The sequence below is a fragment of the Alosa alosa genome, chromosome 5, assembly GCF_017589495.1.
Source record: "Alosa alosa isolate M-15738 ecotype Scorff River chromosome 5, AALO_Geno_1.1, whole genome shotgun sequence".
Classification (NCBI taxonomy): Eukaryota; Metazoa; Chordata; class Actinopteri; order Clupeiformes; family Clupeidae; genus Alosa; species Alosa alosa.
The window spans coordinates 25,433,911-25,458,765 of NC_063193.1; the positions used below are offsets into that span (position 1 = coordinate 25,433,911).

General features: G+C 43.0%; 1 protein-coding gene across 1 annotated transcript; it reads right to left on the reverse strand.

Moving 5' to 3' along the window:
- Positions 1-5,070: 5,070 nt before the first annotated feature.
- Positions 5,071-24,794, reverse strand: LOC125294524 (RING finger protein 10-like). The gene is given in 18 exon segments (XM_048243356.1): positions 5,071-6,606; positions 6,863-7,030; positions 7,187-7,244; positions 7,487-7,578; positions 8,136-8,276; positions 8,785-8,832; positions 8,835-8,885; positions 9,311-9,428; positions 10,246-10,379; positions 10,793-11,021; positions 14,279-14,413; positions 15,897-16,054; positions 17,128-17,264; positions 18,819-19,003; positions 20,477-20,567; positions 21,270-21,475; positions 22,364-22,551; positions 24,257-24,794. Coding segments are annotated over 18 exon segments (2,370 nt in total). The 5' UTR covers positions 24,414-24,794; the 3' UTR covers positions 5,071-6,532.
- Between the last annotated feature and the right edge of the window lie 61 nt (positions 24,795-24,855).

The window sequence follows — 24,855 nt, forward strand, 5'->3', positions numbered from 1 at the left end:
CGTAGGGCTAGGTGTAAAATATCAAAAGATGCTGATTGAAAAGCATGATTCTGCATGACACTGGGGGTCACAGTAAAACACAAACTAAATTATGCAGTTTTATCACACATTTCAACAAGCAGACTATAATGCAACTGATGTCACAAGCTCTGAAGGAGCGTGTAGCTAGGCTATATGCTTAAAGCAATGTCCGTCAGAGCACTGACCATGAACTGGATGTAAAGGTGAAGTGCTCTCTAATTATGGGAGTAGAATTGTCTCAAAGATTTGTACATACTCGAAAATATATGCACAAATATATGTGTAGCCTATTTGTAAATACACAAACACAAATACACAAACACACAAATGTGACATACAAATATATAAAGTAATTTGTACAAATATACGTGTATTTGTAAATATATTTTTTGACATCTACAAATAAATATGTTTGGCTTTGTGTGTGGGAGGCTGCATTTGTTGATCGCATTTTGTGGATTTGTGGATGACGTAATTTTGAGACATTCCTATCGCACAGCGATCCACAAACAAAATACCCCTGAATTCAAGTCGCGCGTTCGAATTCACCCTCCACTGGACAACCAGTAGATGGCAGTGTTGTGCAACATGTCTGTTAGACAACAGTATGTGGTGTACTTGCTAAAATGTCCATGTAAGTTATACTATGTTGGCAAAACAAAACGTGAACTGAAAACTAGGATATGTCCTCCATACGGAAGCATGATGGGAAATCATCGGTGGCAAGACATTTTAACAGCGCTAAACATGATGTCAGAGAGTTACATTTCATGGGTATTGAGGTGCAAATGACACGCAGGGGTGGGGATAGAACTGTTAGCCTACAGAAACTGGGTATAACTTTATGCAAACATGCCTAATAATGTTGTTCTTGATGTCATGCTTTTCCTTCTTTGAAGTAGGCCTATATCAGTTTATGTTTATATTCTGAGAAATGTTTTTTGAAGAATGCTGTAATTGGGTTGCCTACATTTTGAGTTCCCCCTGTTGGAAAAAAAAGTGTGTATGTACAGGTCAAAGGTGAACACCCTAGGGAACACCACTATAGCCTACGCTGAAGAAGGGCGCACAGCCCAAAACGTCCATTGTTGGCGAAAAAAAGTTTGAAAGAGAACTGAGAGTGCTGTCCTTATTTTTACAGACATGCATTTTCTTTTGTTCTGGGGAACTCTTCCACTTTGTGAAGTCCATTATTTTGAGCATAACTTGTTGTTTGTAACCAATAACTGGGCATACACACAAGCATGTGCACGCACATACTCACAGAAAGACGTACCTTCACACACATTCACATGGATACACACAAAACACTGTTGAAACCTTGGTATGTGATGGGTATGTGATGATGTGGGGCTATTTTAATTCCAAAGGCCAAGGGAACTTGATCAGGATGCATATAGTATCCTGGATCCATGAAATAACTGGCCTTTATTTACGATACATTATTCATTAACAAAGAAAATTGGTGTCCTTAAAGGTTGGATATTTCCTAATTTTTTACTTAAAGCACTAAGATTAGATTAGATTCAACTTTATTGTCATTTAGCAGAGTACATGGTACAGAGCCAATGACATGCAGACATCCAACCAGGAGTGCAAAGAAGCCAAGTGCAGGTAGAGTATGGTTGTGTATACCAGTGGTTTTCAAAGTGGGGGCCGCGAGGGGGTGCCAGGGGGGCCTCAGCAAGTTGCAAAGAAAAATAAAAGCAACAAATAAATACATTTGAAAATGTTTAAATATACCCATTACTATGAGGGTTGTTATACAATGCCATTATAATAATTTCTTGCATATCTGAACATTATTTTCCATGATAATGACTGGGAATAATAGTAGAGTGATAGCTCTCATATAGCAGAAAGCCCCAAATGTAATTTTACACACTGTATGCTCCATCACAAAGTGCTTGTGGCTAAAATAATTATTAGGATTAGCTTAATGTATTTTTAAATTTGCCGTAGTATTGTCGATGGGTTTAATAACACATCAAGGAGTCCTTGGCCAGAACCTAGTGGTATTTGGGGGGCCTTGTCATGGAAAAGTTTGGGAACCCCTGGTGTATACAATAGGGATTAATAATGTAGGCTACAGTGTATAGTTGGATAAATACATGTTTTCCAGATAACATGTCTACAGGGATAAATAGAGTAGCCAGACGGGACTGAAAAGACCATGGTTTGGGTGGGTGGCATCCTTGACAATGGATTTGGCTTTGTTTTTTACAGCGTTTATGATATGTGTCGTGGATGGAGGGGAGTTGGTAGCCAATAGTCCTTTGGGCAGATTTCACAAGTCTTTGTAGTGCCTTGCTATCAGCAGAGTTGCAGTTGTCATACCATACAGAGATGCGGTTAGTGAGTAATAGAGTTGCAATTAGTGAGTAACAGAGATGCAGTTAGTGAGTTAGATCAATTTCCAAAAGATGATTTTATATTCCTCTTTTTAGTGAACTTTAGCATGGGTTCAAAAACTTGAGCCTAACTGTATCTGTCTATATTGTTTAAATTGCATATCCATATTTATTCTGCTCTTATAATGATACTGTTAATATTCTTCCTGTAAACCATACCACTTGCTTAACTGTATACTACTGTCTTCACTGCACTATGTCATACTGTTTATACTGCTACTTGTCTATACTGTTCACATTGCACTTTCCTGCACTTCTGGTTAGACACTAACTGCATTCCGTTGTCTCTTACTTGTACTCTGCACAATGACAATAAAGCTGAATCTAATTTAATAATCTAATGTAATGTGTGGTTTATGTGACTGATGTTTGAACGTTTGCTGAACATTGTGAGGGGTGGATTGTGTGTGTTGAAGAAGTGATTGAGATGCTATGGAAGGTGGTGTGTGTGTGGTTATTGAAGCTTGAGTGCAATATGGTCAATTTTGACCTGTAACCTGGTGAAATAGTGACTTGTCTTACTTGTAGCCACTGTGTATACTTGGGCAAGTAGGCTTCAGTCTGTGTTGTGCCTGCAGGTTGGTCCTGTTGTGAATTTTCTACCCCTAAAGCACTCTGAACCACCAAGAAGTCTAATGGGCAATCCAAAATTAAAATACCTACAACATTATCATTTGACCCGTCTACACCATGGAATACATACAGCGGGGAAAATAAGTTTAGAACACTTCAACATTTTTTTCAGTATATACTTCCAGTGAGGCTATTCGCATTAAATTTTCACCAGACATTAGTATTAACTCTGATAATCTACCCATATAAAAAAATCCAAACATTAAAGTGCATAAGTAGAGTTATGTGTAATAAAGTGATAGTAAAGAGATAGTCTTTTAATATTGAAGATTCCAGGGATCCCTCTTCTGAATCTTGATCTTTAGTTAACTTCTAAAACTGTTCAATTGGATTTAAGTCAGGGCCTTGATTTCCTTTCTCCTGAAACCAATTGAGAGTTTCCTTTGCTGAATGCTTTGGATCATTCTCCTGCTGGAAGGTCTAGCCATGTCTCATACTCATCATCCTGGTGGATGGCAAGATTCTCCTGGGACAAAATGACTCCATTCATCATTCCTTCAACTGTATGAAGTCTGCCAGTACCATGAGATGAAAAACAGGGCATGATGCCTCCACCTCCAAACCTCACTGTTGGTAGGGTATTTTTAGGGTGATGCACAGTGCCATTTCTCCTCCAAACATGGTGTGTAGTATGACATCCAAAAAGGTCAGTTTTGACCAAAAGACATTCTCTCAGTATTTCATATAGGCTTGTCCAAATGTTTCAAAACTTTCAATGACCTTCGACATGTTTTTCTTCAGTAATAGAGTCATGTGGGGTGAGTGTGCATATAGGCTATGGCGGTGGAGTGCATTGCTTATGATTTTCTCTGTAACAATTGTACCTGTTGCTCCAAGTCTTTCTGGAGCTTTCTCCGAGTGGTCCTTGGCTCTTGGGCTACTCTTCTGACTATCCTTCTGACTTCCTGGTCAGAAATCTGGCGAGGAGATCCTGTGCATGGCCGGTTGATGAATGATGCAGTGATGTTCCTTCCACTTGCAGATAGTGGCTCCAATTCTTACTGGATGATTCTGAAGTTGAAATGCATCTGTAGTTCCATATGTTTTGCAACAATAAGGTGGCAAAGGTCTTGGGAGAGCTCTTTGCTTTTACCCATCCTGAAATGTTTCTTCAAACAAAAATATTTTGTATAATTTTCTCTCATCTGTCACGTACACTGAATACATGGCAAGCAGATCAGCAGTCAGCACCTCTATATGAATTCACTCTCTCTAGTTACGAACTGCCACAAAGGTGATAATATGCATCTCAATATTGTTATACATGATACAGTATTGCTCCAATTCCAATTTGACAATACAAAAGGTTTTGCTCTTTTTCAAATATATTAAGCCAAACTAAACTTCTTGCATACTGGAGTGGCAAGTTTAATCAACTTCCTTTTCCATTTCTGCTGTGACGCAAGAGAGGAATGAGGTGTTGCGCCATCTTGTGGACTCTAGAAACAATGTGGTCACAACAATGTTGCATGCACCAAAATCTCAAAACCTCATTTTCAGGTAAATACGATGGTATATATTGTACAGATGTACAGAGAACTTTACAGAGACTCTTGCAATTGAGCTCTGGTGCATCCTACTTCTATCAATGGTCCTTGAGATGCTTCTACAACTTGATTGGAGTCCACCTGTGCCTAAATGAATTCATTGGACATTATTAGGAGACACGCATCCAACACCAACACCGACACCAAGCCATGAGGTCGAGAGAATTGTCTGTAGACCTACGAGACAAAGTGAAGACCAATCTGGGGAAGGATACAGGAACATTTCTGCAGCAAACCACAGACAAATTATTTTATTTCCCAATATGTGGTTTCCCTTTTTCATTTCATGAATACAATCTATATGATACAACATGCTGCTGTATCTTTGATGTATAAATTACTGCAATTTAAAATGATGTTTGCATATGAAACAAGTATATTTATTCATAGAAGATGCTGCATGTAACAAATAAATAGAATCTGCCCAAAGTGGCATTTTACAAAAATACAAGACACCCTTTTGTTGTGTATAATAATCTTTATTCATTCCAACTTTAGGTCAGTTTAAATTTTTTTTCTTTCCTGTTAAGTTGACCTAAAAAACTGAAAGTAAATTTAAAGAACCCTCAAACAAAAATATTTTGTATAATTTTCTCTTGTCTGTCTTTACACACAATACATGGCAAGCAGATCAGCAGTCAGCACCTCTATATGGATTCACTCACACACACACAGACACACAATGAGTGATGGTGTTGCAGGGTTGGACATGAATTACAGGGACCAAAATGGGCCGTAAAACTGAGACCCTGCTGGTTTCACTTGGGGTAGTTATTTAGATGAAAAAATTAATTTAACTCTCCACCATAAATCACAATATCTGGGGTGGATTAACAAAACAAACTGAAAATAAACCAATTGCTATATATTTTTACATGTCAACTAAAATCAGATCATCTGATTGGTCCCCCAAGACCATGGCTGATTATAATCTAGAGTTCAGATGGTCAACAGAGAGGAACATTGAGAGGAAATTAAAACACATGAATTTATGTGGTCATGGGGGAAAAAAGGTGCAAATCTTGCCAAGAGGGAAGAAAACTGCTATCAAAGGTGAAGGTAACGTAAACTTGCTATTAAAAAAAACCAACAAAAAAACAATGTTAGCAAAAATCCATTTAGCAGCTCATCCATTATGTTTAACAAAACACTCCTGAACTATCTTGAGACATTTATCGAGTCCGACATGTTTTCCTTCAAAATGTCTAGGTCCAAATGGCTGCCATTAACACTGACCTCAAAAAGCACCAGGAAAACGGACAGGAGTTGGCCTTTTCTGAAAGGGTTGGAGGTTTGTGAGGGGTGTGACTGGCTCGGAGTGGGAGGGGGGTCCTAGAAGAAGGTAAATCTACAGCTGGCTGACTGCTACACTTCACCCTACTTACCGAACCACTCCAACAATCAACCCAAAATCAAAATCCTAATCAAAAACATGACCTCTTGCAGCAAGTGTCATCTCATGCATTCTTTATTTAAAGTTCCCTATGCTGCAAGCTACTCCTCAAAAAAAAAAAAAAAAATCTGCGACTCTTGACATTGGGCTGGTGCGAGTTAACAATTGTCAATCTGCAATTTAATATCTTCTCTTTGAACCTCAGTTTTTGTTTTCAACCATCGTTTCAGGTTTATTTTAAAACATCTGAACGGTATGGGGGACTGTACATGGGCATGGCCAAGTTGGGGCACTGCAGAAGGGCACTGCAATTTCACAGGGGTTTGCAGCTGCAGGTTACTCTTAACATAAGCAGCTGTAATGAGAACCAATGCTTATTGAGAAAGCAGAGAATAAAAATGAGATGCTGTCGAGAGGCAAGCGAGATACACAGCTGGGTGAGGAAAACACGAGCCATGAGCAGGGGGAGTGTGTGAGGTGTGTGTGTGTGTGTGTGTGAGGTGAGGTGTGTTCGTGTGTGTCCTCTTCTACTTGGTGTGGACCATAGAGGTGCTGAACAGAAGCTTCTGCTTCTTCTTCTTCCTCTTGCCCCCTTTCTCTTCTAAAACAGAGGGAACACAACAAAGAACACAGAGTTAGCTAGAACACAGAGTTAGCTAGAACACAGAGTTAGCTAGAACACAGAGTTAGCTAGAACACGGAGTTAGCTAGAACACGGAGTTAGCTAGAACACGGAGTTAGCTAGAACACGGAGTTAGCTAGAACACAGAGTTAGCTAGAGCACAGAGTTAGCTAGAGCACATGTGGGTTTGACCAACATCTAACATGGTAGTCATGTAAAACACACACACACACACCTGGTATGGGAGCAGGCTGTGGGGCGGCCGGGGGCCCATGGTCCAGCTGCATCAGCGCCTTCTCAAAGGCCTGGCTGAAGGAGTTCTGGAAGCTGGGCACAGGAACCCGGTCTGAGCCGTCACTCTCCCCATCACTGTCTGCCACCGGGGGGGCCAGCAGCATGTCCACTGATGGAGAAGATAAAAACAGGGGGATGTTGATTTTGGGATTAACAAACATCTGATGACCACCAATCCCAGCACACACTGAATTTAACAATCTCTCCTTTCTTTGGGGTGAGAATAGTGTGTGTGTGTGTGTGTGTGTGTGTGCGTGCGCCTCACCTTTCTTTGGGGTGATCTTAGGCCCAACATCACCCCTGGCTTTGCCATCTCGGAGCATCTGTAATGCAGAGACAATAGGTCAGATATTCACAGATGCCACAAGGACACAACAGAGAAAAATAATCAATGTGAAGGCTTTAACCAACGTCCTACAGTGAATGTTATGGTCAGGCTTTAAAGAGTGTGTTAGAATATCACTACTATCCAAATAACTCCACATATCAGAAAGGCTGTAGTTCTATGTATAAAACCGTGTGTGTGCGTGTGCGTGTGTGTGTGTGTGTGTGTGTGTGTGTGTACCTGGGCGAAGGACATGCAGTGGGAGTCATCCTCCATACTGCCCACGCTCAGCACAGGACTGTGTCCACCCAGACTGGGGAACATCAGTCCATCTGTAACACCAGCACCACACCACCAGGGGGTGCACAAGAGGGACAGGGAGTAGGAGGGGACAAAAAGAGTAATGAAATGACTGCTCATAATGAGAAAGTTGTATCAGAGTGTGTTAGTATACGGAGGTTGTAATATGCATCTCAATATTGTTACACATGATACAAAATTGTTCCAATACCAATTTTACAATACAAAAGGTTTAATCAACTTCCTTTCCGATTTCTGCAGTGACTCAAGAGAGGAATGAGGTGTTGCGCCATCTTGTGGACTTTAAAAACAATGTTGTCACAACAATAATGTTGAGTGCATATGCATGCGCCAATATTTCATAACTTTATATTTTCAGGTAAATATGATGGTATATATTGTAAGTTCAGATATTGCGTACAGAGAAATAATACAATGAACACTATCAGTCTTTAACAGTAATGTATTTCTGTATCAGGCATCGAGTGCAGACTGAAGAGTATGACTTCTCTGTGTGTGTGTGTGTGTGTGTGTGTGTGTGTGTGTGTGTGTGTGTGTGTGTGTGTGTGTGTGTGTGTGTGTGTGTTACCTGAGGCAGGGCTAATGCTGAGAGGTGAGGGGGGAGCCAGCAGGAACTCTGGGTGGGCAGGAGGGCTGCCGCCGTTATAGGGGGGAGAACCAAACGCAGGGAACTGCTGCAGGTTCTCCAAGCCAATGTGCACCTCCGGATCTAAAAGCAGAGAACACTGACAGGAATCAATACACAAAGAAACCATAGATAGGGGGCAGCCGTGGCCTACTGGTTAGCGCTTCAGACTTGTAACCGGAGGGTTACCGGTTCGAACCCCGACCAGTAGGCACGGCTGAAGTGCCCTTGAGCAAGGCACCTAACTGCTGTTTGTGCCCTTGAGCAAGGCACCCTCACTGCTCCCTGAGCGCCGCTGTTGTTGCACACACTAATCCCTGCTACAGCTGCGCTCGGGGAGCAGTGAGGGGTTAGGTGCCTTGCTCAAGGGCACTTCAGCCGTTTTTCGGACGTTATGATTTGTATTACTGACAGTCAGCAGGCATGTAAGTGAGTGGGGGAGAAAGTGAATTGCAACAGGAAGTAATGCATCGTTTGTGTTGCAGATGTTGGTGCCATTGCATAAGGCCCATATGAGAAACACTGCTCTGGTTCCTCTATGAGGATTGAAAAAAGCAGGGGTGGGAGGAGGAGGGAGGGTTGAGGCACTTACATTTGCCCTGCTTCCTGTTCTCCTCCATCTCTCGATCGCCCTCTCTTAAGCCTCATCCCTCGCTTTCTTCTGCCGCAGACGCTTCCTCTTCTCCAGGTCATCTGCAGAGAGGAGGGGAAAGGGGGGGGGAGGAAGAGCAGTGAGTTGGGGCACACAGCAACATGTTTATACAGCTCTGGGACACCATGCTACTGGCATTAGCCTTAGGTTAGTGTGTGGCAGGGCACCAGAGGGACAGATGAAGACAAAATGAGTGGGAGAAGGAAGAGTGTGTGAGTCAGACAGGTGGGGGGAGAGAGAGAGAGAGAGAGAGAGAGAGAGAGAGAGAGAGAGAGAGAGAGAGAGAGAGAGAGAGAGAGAGAGAGAGAGAGAGAGAGAGAGAGAGAGAGAGAGAGAGAGAGAGAGGGAGAGGGGAGAGGGGAGAGGGAGAGGGAGAGGGAGAGAGGGAGAGGGAGAGGGAGAGCACTGGTGGTGTGAGGAAGGTGGGAAAGAAAGAGTGGTGTGAGAAAGGTGGAAAGGAGCTAACCTGCAAAGCTGTCCAGGGTCTCTTTGGAGAGGACCGGGGGCTGCAATGCCAACTCACAGATGCTGAACTCGCACGTCAGGGGCAGGTGGGCCAGGTACCGATGCCGGCGGCGCACTTCCTACACACACACGAACAAATGATGAGTGCACAAGTTTATGTTTTTTTTTACTTTGTTAGGGTATGTTCAGACTAGGCGTCTTTTTCTGACACAAGAAGTTGTGCAGACCGCTTTTTCACTTTGAAAAAAAAAAAGCTACCATCGTATTGTTCCAAAAAGCAGCCAGAAGAGTCTTTTTGCGATAGACAAAGTGACTAACGTTACGTGTGGATTCAAAATGTCGCGGAAGAGAAAACTCACGTTGGCTATTGCTTTTGGTATGTTATGGTAAAGTTGTGAAGTCATGTCAAACAATTCCCTGGCTATGCTCAGAAACTAAAACGAGTCTTTCGACCGGTTTCCTGTCACCTTCTCCATTTTTTACTTGCCTGCTTGTGATTGGTCATCTGTAAAAAAAGACAGCATGACGTATGGCGTTTTTCCGCTAGAAGTTGAACATTTCTCAACTTCTGAGCTGCAGAAAAAGACTGTTGCAGTCGTGTTTTAAGAAGCCGACTACTTTTTTGAAAACACAGTCTACTCCATAGGATTATAATGTAAAACGGACGCCTGCAGCTGAGAAAAAGACGCTTAGTCTGAACGTACCCTTAGTCTGTGTCCCCCCCCAACCACTGCTAAACCGCCATTTTGTGGTGATTCTGGTAACCACGTCCTACGGTCTCCATCATCGTGGCTGTGTGTGGGTGTGGGTGTGTGTGTGTGTGTGGTGTGTGTGTGTGTGTGTACACACACACGTATGTAGATAACGGTGTGCTTCTGCCTCCATCATAGTGGCCGTGGATAAGTGTGAGTAAGTGGTGTGTGTGTGTGAGTTTACCTCGGTGACGGCTTGTCCCTCCACCTCCACCACGGTGGCGGTGATGGCCGGGGGGCTGGCCTCCAGACTGCCGTACTCCCTCAGCAGGCAGCGCACGTTCACCGGGTGCAGGAACATCTGCTGACCATCGTCCGCTACACCAACACACACACAGCATATTCATTATTTCACAAACACGCACACACAGCATATTTATTATTTCAAACACACACACACAAATACAGCATATTCATTATTTCACAAATACAACATAAGTATTATTCTCTCTCTCTGAAATACACACACACACACCATATTCATTATTCACTTACACATCATACACACACACACACACCGTATTCACACTCAAACACAGACAAATACACAAATAACCTGCATCATATTCTCTCGCACACATGCAAACACAACACAACACACACTCAATATACATGTAATTGTGATTCTCTTGTACAACATTATTGTGGAACAATATTCCACACACACACACATACATGCACAGACGCATCTACTAAGAGCACCACTGAGAGGTGAAGTAGAAAAGGCTCACCCTGGTAGAAGTAGTAGTAGGGTCCAGGCTCTGAGGTCTGAGGTCTGCCCATCGCAGTCTGGGAACCAGCAGGTGCCCCCTCCACTGCCTGTGGGGCCTCGGAGTCAGCCTCCTGCTTCAGGGGGGCCTCAGCGGGTCCTTCTGGCACCTCATCAGCCACCTCTACAGGGTCCACGTCTGGCATCTCCTGCACCTCATCATCGAATGCTGAGGAGTACTGCAGTACAGGCTGGAGAGGAAACAATCAGAGGACTAAGGTTGGAGCCTTTTTTCTGTTTGCCAGACTGAATAAATGTATTCACTGAGGTGATGCATTTATCCAAAATAACAGGCAAGATTGTCATTTCAATGCTGGGATTGGAATCCATAACCAGCTTGTAGCTGCTAACTTTTCTCTATGGGTACATTTTTAAAATTGAATTTTGTTTAATTTAATATTATTTGTAATTTTACTGGACAAATAACACACAAAGTGAAACTAGATGTACCGCATAGCTGTACAAAATATGACCGCCGCTCAGTCCTGCACATCCATTCCGCGAAAATAAATCATATTAATGAATTTGTCTCCATCTAGACTACTCCATCCCCCACTCTTAAAACTTTTGTGTATGCTTGTTTGGCATGTGTGTTTGTGGGCCACACACAAAGTAGCCTACTGGCGCTGCAAAGGTGAATAGATTTGTAGCACTTGCCAAAAAATGTGTAGCATTGTTATAAAACCTTTAAAATATCTAAACAATCACAAGTAGGGCAGTTCATCACAGTCCATCCATTGCAACTGAACTAATGAAAGGTACACCTGTAGGCTACATTGTATTTGGGAAAAGCAGAAGGTATCAGCATAATGTATTTATTTATTTATTATTAAACAAAACAATCCCTGTCAGTTCCATGCAGTTTTCAACAGTTATCAAGAAGAGAGGTCATGTCATGGATTTTTGTGAATGTTTCTTCTTCTACATATGCATAAGTTTAGTCATCTAGTTCATATGATATTCAGCTTTATTGTCAATGCACAAATTAAATACCAGTAGTCTAAAACAAAATGCCGTTTTACCCAGTGGTGCAAATAACTGACATTTCCAAAAGGGCCTTCATGAAATGCGTTGCTAGACTGTTCATACACATTTTAACAGGCCAAGTTGAAGAGCTACTGTCCGTTATTGTTTGTGCAAATAATATGCCGATTTATGTTCCCTTGCATTTTGCAACTATGAGGTCCATGGCTAGTCTGGCTTTCGCCAGACCAAGCTCAATCTTTTAAGAAATCGAAAAGGAATCGCCGGCAGATCAGGCTGAGTTCACCCAGCCTAGTCCATGGTAGGCGCCCGATAGAAATAAATATTGTTTAATTTTGCGATTGAGATATCCACGCACTGGCGCGCCCCCTGCGACGTGTTCACCCCCGGTTTCAGAGCTATTCTAAATGCAAAAATGCATAGAGGGAGTTATGACAAAACCGTGACTTAAACTATAAGCTATATAAGGTAGGCCCTATGCTAGGCCTATTACACAACATAAATTGTCACTAGGCTATGCTGGCGACCCAAATAAAATCTCCTTTAGGAACCAATGGCTTACAGTATCAAGCGGACTTAAGCTGCCACCTCTTGGCGAAAAGTTAATAGTTTTGCATATCAGTAGTAATACATTTCACGCAGCTGTGTGAATCACGGAAAGCGACACTTCTAAATGGAACCCAACCTGTACAGTAGCTCAAGGTCTGTGGCTAAAGCAGCCATACTGAAAGCGTTATCATTGTTTGGATACTTCACACACACGTTATTTTTAATCGCATAGACTACTACTACCAAGCTGGAATCAAAGCACATCGACTCCCCTCTCACACCCTAAACACGCACTTCGAACAAACAAAAAACGTCTCAGTCTCACGGTATAGCCATAGGCAAAACTGTATTGGACCGGTGTAACGTTGGTACTCAATCATCCATAGCAAAGAATGATTTTTGTAGCACGTGCAACAAATATGTGTAGGTACAGCCCTGCCCTGGACACATCTCTCAACGTGCGCTCTAAAACATTTGGTTTAAATGGAGATGTAGATCACGGGTGCGTTAATAAATCTACATTGTGGCGAGTTGACACAAACACGAATTTATGTAATTTCAGTCCTAGTTACTTTACTTTGAGCCATGCTCTTCCTTACTTGAACCACCTTTGAAAATAGAGGATTGAAGTAGCCTATATGGGTGTTTGGGAATGAACGTTGACTCCGATGCTTTTTGAGACTTTGAGCTAAATGTCCCAGCCCGGTGTTTAGGATGCATCATAGACAGGTTATCTTTCAGGTAGCCTATATTTTCCATTAGAAAACCATCAATGAGCTTAACGTGTTGTGGCTAACTCACTTAGCTCCTGTTAGTAGCCTAGGTTATGGTCATAAGCAAATGAGATGACAGTCGAAAGATGCAATTAGTGCTGTTACCAATTTTCTTGGTAGCCTATAACCGCATTTATGGTTTTCTACAAATACATCAATAATCAAATTGGCCTCCATCACTCAATCAATGCTAACGGTAACATTATTTTACCTACTCTAGGCTATTGATATAACTTAAGATTAACGTAGCCTACCTGCAGTAAAAACCAAGCATGTCCGATAAACATTCTCAGATTTATTTTGGCTTCAAGAAGAAATGGGAATTACATGTCATGCAGAAATCATCCTACCCTTATTAGACATTCTCTGTGGTAAACTACAGTCTTGTCCTTGTAGGAAGCGTAGTGTCTTTCCAACCCACTTTAGATTAACTTCCAACAAAATTACGTCTCACTGCCACGATGCGCCATCTGGTGGACAAACGACTATGTGACGCCAATACTGGAAATGCAGCCAAATTATTATGATGAATATTTGGTTTTCCTTTAATCCTACTGAATTTCTAATTATGTATCGGCCGTTGTAATTGCGGATACTGATGGTATGTGCGTGCCTGTGTGTACACAACTTAATTTTTTTAGACCCCCCCCATGGATGAAATTCTATGAAACTTGGCATACCCCCAGAGAATGAGTGATTATGGGCTAGGTTGATGTGGGCCCTTGAGACCAACATACCATAAAAATGTCTTCATCCTCAGTGCATCCCGCACGGGGACCAAACAAATGTTTTCCGTAAAAGTCTAGTGGGGCTACATACCCACCAAATGTCATGTGCCCCGGCGGTTCGGTGTCCCGGGTATCGTTGACCAAAAATTCAGGAAGTAAATGACGGGGGCTTTGACAATCCCTATATGACCGCTTCGCTAGCGGCGGTCATAATAATCCTTTACTGGCATAAACCATTAAGTGCTGGCAGTTCGAGTTCACATTTAGTTTTATTAAATTCAGTTTAAGTCTTCAATCAGCTGGCCAGCAACTCAGCAAGGTGTGGGAATTTCACTTTAAGACATGAGAGTTCTCATCATGCAGTAACATTCTGAAAACACCCCTCATCAAATAGAGCAGTCCTCTGTGACCCACCTTGGAGCTGGGGTTGGAAACTACCACAGTGACCTCAGGAGAGGGGGGGTCGGACAGGGACAGCTTCCGCAGGTCCAGTCCTTCTGCACCAGCCGCATCCTGGGAGGTCCGCTTCAGCAGAGACTCCTCACGCTCCTAAAGAAAGAAAGAAAGAAAGAAAGAAAGAAAGAAAGAAAGAAAGAAAGAAAAGAAAGAAAGAAAGAAAGAGAAAGAAAGAAAGAAAGAAAGAAAGAAAGAAAGAGAAAGAAAGAAAGAAAGAAAGAAAGAAAGAAAGAAAGAAAGAAAGAAAGAAAGAAAGAAAGAAAGAAAGAGAAAGAAAGAAAGAGAAAGAAAGAAAGAGAAAGAAAGAAAGAAAGAAAGAAAGAAAGAAGAGACATTAAACACCAGGATAAAAAGGGCTCAACTTTAACTGGTGCGATTGAGAGAAAGCGTGCATTTGTGGCCGTGTGTGGTGGAGAAACTGTGTGTGTGTGTGTGTATGTGTGTACACACGTGTGTGTATTTGTGGCTGTAGTGCCAAAACAGTGTATGTGTGTGTGTGGTATTGCGTACCTGCAGCTGGTGCAGGGGGCTCTGGATGAAGCAGTCCTGTCTGTGTGTGTGTGTGTGTGTTTTAGGGGTGGGCGATATATATTGTCTGCGATAATATTGCGATTGTTGTTTTAACAATGTGCAAATTGACATTATCGAGTATTTAAAATTACTTATGGGGAAAAAACACTCGAAATCACACATTGAAGACTCATACATTCCCAGGAGGTGTGGGAGAAGCCCCTGGCTGCAACAGAGCAAGTGTCACGTGATCACTAGTGGGTCACAACGTTGTCACATGCACACCTAATGTTTATTTTGTGCTGCGAGAGTAGCCTACTTGGGATTTTATGCGGCTACTTCTGTTCAAGTAGCATTGATGAGTCACATTTTTTCCTACATGGTATTATATGGAGAGAAAACATTAGCCTTTGAGTATTTTAATAGTCAGTTGTAAACAAAGAACTATTCTCATGTAACTGTTTTGTAAATGGATTGAAATTCGCTCTAAATATCTATGTTTACCGATTAGGCTAACCGTTAGCATCTCTATGGGATTTCTCATGTACATTAGCCATAAGCTAACGCATTAGTTTCTATTCTGTAACTTGGAATGCTAGCCTACATGATTGCTCTTAAACAAAACATCGAAGGAAATGACTGAGATGTACTCTGTTGGTCTGCTTAGTTTTACAGTGAATCCTATGTAAAGGTTTGAAAGGAACTTCAGCTTCAGACTTTCTCTTTGGAAACTGTTAGGCCTATTCATCTTCTCTAATGTAGCTGGCTAGACCATGTCATTGCCACACACAAGTGGGGGCAGAATTGGAAATGTGTCAGAGTGACAATGCATTGGTTGATTTGGTTAAAACGTCGCAGGTTAGGTTATTGGTTATTATTGTAATGATGCTATTCATAAATAATGAACTGTAAAGTAACTCAGACTTTAACAAAAACAAATTTTTAAAGTATATCGACTAATTATTGTTATCGTCAAAATCACAAAAAATATCAAATATTATTTTTTGTCCATATCGCCCACCCCTAGTGTGTGTGTGTGTGTGTGTGTGTGTGTGGTATTGCGTACCTGCAGCTGGTGCAGGGCGCTCTGGATGAAGCAGTCCTGTGGGTCGTTCTCCTCCAGGCACAGCTGGGTCCTCAGCGCCTCCTTCTCTTCCTGCAGCAGCCCCAGCACCTGCTCCTCAGAGGCCAGCAGCAGCTTCGAGTACGCCCCCAGATGCCCATCTGCTCGCGTATACACACACACACACACACACTCGCTCTTTACCCCCATGCAGTCAGGCTGTTCAATGGACAGTCTACCCCCCCCACTCCCCATCGGACATCCCTCTGTGACATAATGTCCCTGTCCATACACCCCCAATACCTGTGACCTGGACTTTGCATTGCTGCAACAACACTCCAACAACCTTACCTCTATTAGATTTATTAATTATTGCACCAAGCACTTTACTGGACATGGCACTTTATGGGGTTTTCTAGGGGGTATTTATGGGGAGCTAAATTAGGTACAAAGTAATGGGTGATTCATGGGGATGTAAATTGATATAAGGCAAATGGGTGAACAACCTCAAAATATATGCCTGTCTGTTTTTTCTCTAACAACATTTCGTTGTCATCCTGTAACAATGACAAATAAAAACTGAACTGAACACACTCAGGAGTTTCTTGGACTTCTTAGCACATAGTTACTAGTAAAACTGCTGAGGTGAATGGCAGAAAATTCTCCTTATGATGTGTGCCGAGATGTACTCAGTATAAGTATATATACTCTTTTGATCCCGTGAGGGAAATTTGGTCTCTGCATTTATCCCAATCCGTGAATTAGTGAAACACACTCAGCACACAGTGAACACACAGTGAGGTGAAGCACACACTAATCCCGGGCGCAGTGAGCTGCCTGCAACAACAGCGGCCGGGAGCAGTGAGGGGTTAGGTGCCTTGCTCAAGGGCACTTCAGCCGTGCCTACTGGTCGGGGTTTGAACCGGCAACCCTCCGGTTACAGGTCCAAAGCGCTAACCAGTAGGCCACGGCTGCCTCAAATTGCTCTTAAAGGAAACATTTTTTGTAAATTTTGCAAATCTTTTTAGCGTGCTCCTGCAGAACCCTTCACTCACTTCAGGTAGAACTTACAGGTTTAATATTTCAGAGATCCTTCAACATGTCCAAGATTCTCTCTCTATCTGTTACACATTCACCCAAAAATGTGGTCTACACACGTTTAGTCTTTTTGGGCAAATAGAGCAGGTCCTTCTCCTTGACTAACCAACTCTCTCTTGCCCTCACACACACACACCTCCAAAGCGGATGGGCTCCTCCACCTTAACCCACTGAGAGCTGGGCAGTGCGATCAGCGAGCCCTTCTCCCTCCTCATCAGCCGCATGGTGATCTGGTCGCCCACCACGTACTGACGGGTCTCCATGGCAACCACACTGCAGCAGGTAGGCAGGAGGTGGGGTTAACACATAACAATTAACATTATTAAGTATTTGCTTTGGGATTCAAATTCTCATAGGGTAACTCCATCAGTGCAATACTGGATAATGCTGCTGCAGCTGCTATTGCATATTTACCTAGCATACATGCAGAAGGTGCCTTTCCAGTCTCAACAATAAATGTAAATATAAGAAGAAACAGAATCACTGAAAATAAGGTAGAGAATGTTGGGACAAAAGGGTTTAAAAAAAACAATCAACAGCAGCATGACAGTGCCACGTATAGACCCTTTCAACTGCATAAACAAACATGTGTGTTCCTAAGGCATTTCCGTTGGCACAGAACAGTACTTAAAGGGAAACTTGGCAGGATTTCCCCCTCTGCTGGAGAAATTGCGCATTATGCTATTTCAAACTGTGGGAAAAGGTAACGATAAAGCACATGGATGTGTTTACAAGCTAGCAAACGGTTAGCATAAGTTTGGCAGAACTATGTGGATGTTACAAGGTAAGAAACCCGATTTAAAACGAGTTTCTTGTTTCTCACTTCTCTTTCCAGGACGGTAGTCTCAATGTTGCAAGGTTGGTTTTCCGCCTGGGGACGCTAGGTGCAGCGGGGAAAGTCACCATTTTCACCGGAACAGGTCATTTAACCATCCAAATGATTTGTAAGTTGCCAAGTTCCCCTTTAAAAAGTTTTTAAAGTTGACATTTTCTAAAGCATTATGCTAAAGTCCGAGTTGTATCTGCGTTGCTTTTGAACATTTCAACCGGAGATCCTCTGGGAACAGATTAGCCGGCTTCAGACCGTCGAGCCAGGCCAGGTTAAGGTAATTTGGGGGCTACCTGGTGATAGTAGCCCAGGCTACAAGCCTCATAAACCTGACACGTTTGTGTTCAGACTGTCAGGCCATTAGCCTCTCCGCATTACACCTCGACACACCCTCGCTTGTGAAAACGTCACCAATACCACCCATTTTCAAACAGGATAAGCAGAAATTTGCGTATCTCTTTCCTATACTGGGGTGCGATTCCCAAAACCATAGTTGCTAACTCAGGAATAATTTAGTGGGACACTTGTCTACGTTAATGAACTCATAAGTTCATTTTTAATTTTAGCCGACTGTGCTACTTGGCGACCTCTGGACAGAGACAGAGCCTACTGACAGGCAAACATCTTTAATACGGACGTAACCGCTATCTCTAAACTCGGTGTACTAGCAAATACTGCTGTGCTTTTGTGCTTTCATAGCCATTCCATCATGTTTCTCGACTTCACACACAACAACGTGTTGACCCCGCCTTCACCTTGACACCACCCCTAGCCCCGCTCTAGCACCAAGTGGCCCAACGTTTAGGGTGGGCCAGAAATCAGGGGCCAGTAGCACCAATATAGCCCCCAAGTGGCATCAGTTAGCACCCGCACCTGAAGGTGTGAAAGCAATTAGCCCCGGCGCGGCCTGGCCTAGCTCGCTTTGGCTCGACGGTCTGAAGCCGGCTATTGAAATGGCCCGAAGGCCTGACAACATGCCAATGTGAGGGGGTACAGACCTCTTGAGATCGGGTCCGTTCACGGCCTCGTAGCAGATGGGGCACTTGGACCAGTCCTTGTCGCTGAGGGAGAGGTAGTGCAGCATGCACGGCCAGCAGAAGATGTGGCCGCAGCGCGTGATCTGCGCCGCCACCGGAGGGTACAGGCAGATGGGGCAGGAGGGCACCTCGTGGCTGTAGATCCTCTGCAGGGGGGAGAGAGAGACACACACTAGCATGTTAAGGCTGCAAGTCAGAGAAGGCTGCAAAAGGAGAACTGCTCAGAGAAATGTGTGCGAGAGACAGAATCGGAGAGAGAAAGAGAGTGGGTGAATGTACATTAGTGTGTGTGTGTGCAAAAAAGGGTTACAAGGAGAACCCCAGGTAATTTAGCCCTTTCAGCCGTTGTGTCTCCAGGACCTGCTGATGCAGCCTTTGCTCCACGATCACGACGCTAATTAGATTAACTATAATGGCAAGGCTGCTGCAGCATACTAGTGCCATACTGATACACTACACAGTTATTAAATGCTTTATTATTTTGCATACGCGTTCAGTAACAGCAATCTAAACATTCTTACTACCAAGTACCTAAATTATCCACCTTGGAGACCAAAAATATCTGTGTTGCAACATTTTTGCAACAGATCGCCTATTCTTACTTTTTGCCTCAATACCTTCAAATGGAGTGAATTGGAGTCAATAGACATTAGGGCTGCACAATTATCGCAATACCAACGCATTGCGATAATTGTGCCAACGCACAATTACCTAAGCAGAACCTCAACAGCTACCTACAAGAACCAACTTGAATGCCACAGTTTTTTTTTACAAATTAGCGCAGTGTGGTTATGATGCTAACCAAATTTAAGCACAATTTAGTACAACCTGGAAAATCCTCGTGTGGTGGTCAATGATGATAATGTGGTGGGCTGCCACAAATAAGTCAATGTATGGGAAACACTGGGGTCATTTTAAAATTGCTAGATAAATTAATATCAAAACGCTGATTAGGGACAGCCTATTAGTTTGTTCATTCAGTGTACCTCAACTCAACAAGCTAAATATATAAATCCTGCAGCAGAGACACAGACCAAGGTGTGAAACCCCCGAAAACTACCCTCGACTTCCTGCATTGGAGACGGTAACGGTGTGTGTGAGCAATCATAGACCGGATGGATGGATGGATGGATGGATGGATGGATGGATGGATGGATGGATGGATGGATGGATGGATGGATGGATGGATGGATGGATGGATGGATGGATGGATGGATGGATGGATGGATGGATGGATGGATGGATGGATGGATGGATGGATGGATGGATGGATGGATGGATGGATGGATGGATGGATGGATGGATGGATAGATAGATAGATAGATAGATAGACTTTATTGATCCCTAGGGGAATTTCAAGATTTATTGATGCGGTTGTTTGTATTGTCAGGTAAAACATAACAGGATCTTCGTGAATACTGGAATGCTGTGTTGGTAAAATAATTAGTGTGTGTGAGTGTGCATTTGTGTGCGTGTGTATGTGTCAAAGTATCTCTCGAACAGTCTAAAAATTTTTAGAAAATTCTACAAACAAAACAAATCTGAGAGAGAAGAGAAAAGAAAGAAAGAAAGAAAGAAAGAGAGAGAGAGAGAGATGCAAGTATATCCACGGCACTCACCACTTGCTGCACACAGTCCCAGTTGACCAGAGAGTCTGGGTCAGTGAAGTGGGCCTTGTAGTCCTGGTCATCAATCACCACAAACTGGCAACTGCAGTTGAGAAAATGAGGCAATTCAGACACTTCACATCACTGCAAAGATATGACATGTAGCACTGCATACTATGTGGCACTCCAAACATGAAAGGGCCAAAGAGTGAGAAGATTTCTACATTACAGTGCTTCAAGACCAACCTAAACATAAATATACTGCTCAAAAAAATTACGGGAACACTTCAATCATACACTGGATCGGTACTCTGACACCGTTTGGTTCTGAGCACAAGTAAAACTTTTGAGGTTTAGTGTTTTATTTTTGGTAAGAACTGTCAGACATTCTGTGAATGTAGTTTGAGAATGGAGAAAAGGGTGAAAGGTTTCAAAAAATGTGTTTTAACAATTGTGGAAAACTAAGTATTCCCTTAATTTTTTTGAGCAGTATAGTTAAATGCACTGGCAAAATGCACTGAAATTCCATCAGAATAAATACATGCAATGCTACACACCACAACTGACCAGGTTGACTAATCTAGCATCCAATATAAGCATTCTCTTAAATCATTTTAGGACAAACATCAATTAAAAGCAACAACATGTACATACAATAAACAAAATCTCTAGTCTCTCGGTCTCCGTCTAATCAGTAAGATTGAAAGCAGTCTTTGTAGCCCAGCACTGAGGGACCTGGGACCTAGATCCCCACAGCCACATAGTTCTGCGCTGCTGCTGCTGCTGCGGCGGCTGCAGCACTCACTTGGCCTGCAGGAAGAGCTCCTTGTTGAAGGGCTTGTGCTTGTGGCCCCACTTGTTGCGGCGTCCCCAGCAGGTGTGGCCGTCACCGCTGCCGTTGCCGTGGCCGCCTCGCGGCTCAAACGTGAAGTTGAGCAGGTGGTTCAGGCTTATCTTCTTGGGTCCAGTGAATTGAGCCGGGCTGAACTCCGCCCGGCGGCTTTCTGCTACCTGTTGGGGAGGGAAGCGAGGTCAGTGGTATGTAGGTCACGGTAAGGGACAGCATTTCATAGGCCTTTGTACAAAGTATACACTTCATCAGTACTTTACAAACATCCATCATAGACCTCTGAAGTTCACCTACAAAAAAGAACCAAAGATGCCATCTTTGCCCATATAAGGAGATCCGGGTGTTAATAGACACCAACAACCTATGGGAAGTTGCATTGCAAGTTAGCTCTGGGGTAGCAAAAATCTAAGTTTGCCGTCTTAACGTACTGAAGATCACAGGAGCCACTCGAAGGCAGAGGACAAAAGTGTGTTGAGCAAAACGTCTGCATTTTAGACCTCTTCGTCCCTGTGATAGTTTAACAGGTGCAATACTGCAAAACCCCCATGTTATTTTCCCATAGGAAAATTCGCTAGATAGCGGATCTCAAAGATGACAACTTTTTTTGTAGGCGAATTCAGACGTTGGTTTGGTTTGGTTTGGATGACTTTGTGATCGTGGTGTGCAAATCCACCTGAGATATCTGATGCAAATTTTCTATTTTTTTTTTGGAACTTTGATTAAAACAAGGGATCATTAAACTCTCCCACTCCCCTAGATGCCACATTGATATCAATGCACAGATGGCAAAACAGTTGTCAACATGCACTATATTCAGATGTCCTGTATATGAAGAGTTCAGATGCAAACGCTTCTAAACGTCACCTCCGTCAAAAATGAGATAACAATGGTGAGTGAATGGTGTCCACACATAGTATACGGTAAATCACATAATTTAGCTTCGGAACCCGCTAAATGTCACTCTTCCTGGTCTGAAATATCGATTTGTAGGCAAAAAAAAAAGCTAATTTAAAAGAAACAAAAAAAAATATTGCATGGAGAAAGCTCACCTCTTCTCTTCTCCCACCACCCATGAGCCCATACTGTCGGCCACCCCCTCCCCTTTGGGGGGGTCTCTTGTCGAAATTCTTGCTTTTCTGTGGATTGGTGCGACGGGGGCCTGGGCAGCCCTCTGCCTTGGGGAAAGCAGGCTCCCGCTTACGGTTGTAGCGCTTGGAGCCTCCATTATTCTTGCCATCTGAAAAAACGATCCAGAAAAACAATAGTCAGACACTTTAAACAGCCCCAATATGAGCATTTGGTTTATTATGAAAATGACACATGCGGCCTGGTTTATTATTGCACTCTTCTGAGAATGTAAACAGTGCAGAGCATTTTGGAAAACATCCAACACAAAACATAAAAGAATTAAGACATTCCTTGAAACACACATTAAACAAATAATCCTTAAAAGACATGTTAAAATATTTTGACAATATTGGCCAGTTTTGAATCAAATGCAACATAGTAGTAATTACAAAATAACAAATTCAAATTAATCACTATTTAGGTTTGCCGCCCCCCCCCCTCCTTTTTAACAACACACTGGCAACTCGCAAGATTACCACGTTTAACCCACATCATGTGCGTAACATTGATAAACAGACACTAGTAATGAAGTGCTCTGCCATGCGCTTTTGAACCAGCACAGCACTGACCCAAGGCTCATGTGATCAACCTCTCAGATGCAATAAGGCCCCAAGTACACACTTATCAGCATACCACAGGGTCACACCTCTCCTGCTCTCACCCTCAAACACACCCACTCACACACACACACAAACTCTCTATGATAAACAAAGGGTACAAGATGATGGACTACTTTTAATCGATGGGTTTGTATTTAAAAACAACATCAGCCTGACTTACCTTACAGCTGAGAGCCCATTCCAAATCATACATAAACAATTGTTGTGGTCTGTACAATTATGCGACAACAAAAAAAGGCTAACTTAATTATCATAATGTAAAGGTGTATGGAGATTGTCATCTAGGTAAGAGCCTGCTATGTACTACTATTCTGGCAAACATAATCCCCTCACCGTTCCCAACCTGGCTAGGCTAACGTTACCTTTCTTTAGCGTGTCTGATCAAAGTCCTGACTACAAGGCCCATCCCATGCACGTTGCTTTAGAAGGCCAAGTGGGGTCTTTGTGGTGCCGATAACTTAACATTATCCCCAAATTAAGTCTGCTACTGTGTCCATTTGTGGCTCATTAAATGCTACCGTTTTTTTATTCATTAGCACGCAGTCACTGGGACGGTATTAACAAAAAAAAACTAAGCACAGCTGTCACGAGAGATCAGAGCACGCTGATGAAACCGCTTTGCACCAACTTTGGTAGCACTACCTGGCATTACCAACTCCGATACATCAAATGACACTTTCCACTGATATGAAATTCACGTACATACATTCACATACATTTGTCCTGTACAAGTTATACTAACTATTAATGCAGAAGACCCGACTTTCGCTTACCAGCTGGAAACTTCAACGTTAGCCTAACCTTACCAAGTGAACCAGTTAGTTAGCTACCTAGCTAACGTTAGCCAAATTAGCAGCATAAATTGAGACAGGGGGAAATCATTTGAAACAATTATGATAGCCAACAACAATGACCAGATGCAATTTAAGCCAGTAAGGAACCACGTCAATTTAGGTACCAATCTACAACACGTTATTTTATGATCTGTGTCTGTTAGATAGATGGCTAACGCTAGCTTTCTACCTACGTCATACCGATTAGACAAACAAAACCATGCGAGTCAGTGGGCCCTCTCCATGTTTGTGCTATATTAAATATGCATTACTACTTAGCTAGCTTGCAACAAACATGTCAACGTCCATCCAGACAGAATAACGTTAGCACTGTCAGTAAGGTTGGAAAATAAGTAATCACCTGTTTTAGGTTTAGAATCTCCAGGAGCTGGGCCTGTAGAACTCGAGCGGGGCGGGACCTTGTTGTTGCCGTTGCAGTTCGGATTTTTCTCCATGGTGTTCTTCAGAGAGGATTTGAGGCCGAGCTCCGGGGAGAGAGCGTCCGAGCTCTCTAGCATTAAATGGGACAAAAGGAGAGGTGAGCGGGTTATTACAAGTGCGGGTCAGGCGACGAAGGCCCTGGATCATTTCTGTCAGACACGGAGACTCCATTACGGCGACATCTTGACAGCAAAACAACAGAGAAAAAAGAGACACAGTTCAGGCGTCTCAGTAAAGAAAGCTTATTCAGTAAGAGAACGAAGGCTCAAAAAAGTGGGGCCCGGACCCCGGGAATTGCAGCTTTTTCCTTGATGTGGGAAAAGCTGAGCCTCTTAAAGGCGATAGCCGCTTCCCAAGCGTGGAAAACGGGCAAATATGTGGGTTTCTCCCCAAATTCTGCGCACAAGAACGAACTCAGACTTATGGCGACGGGTCGCCAAACAGGAACAGCAATGACCCGGATGACGGGTATTTATAGATTCTGTCCAACGCAGTGTCTTATGGGAAATGTGGTATTGA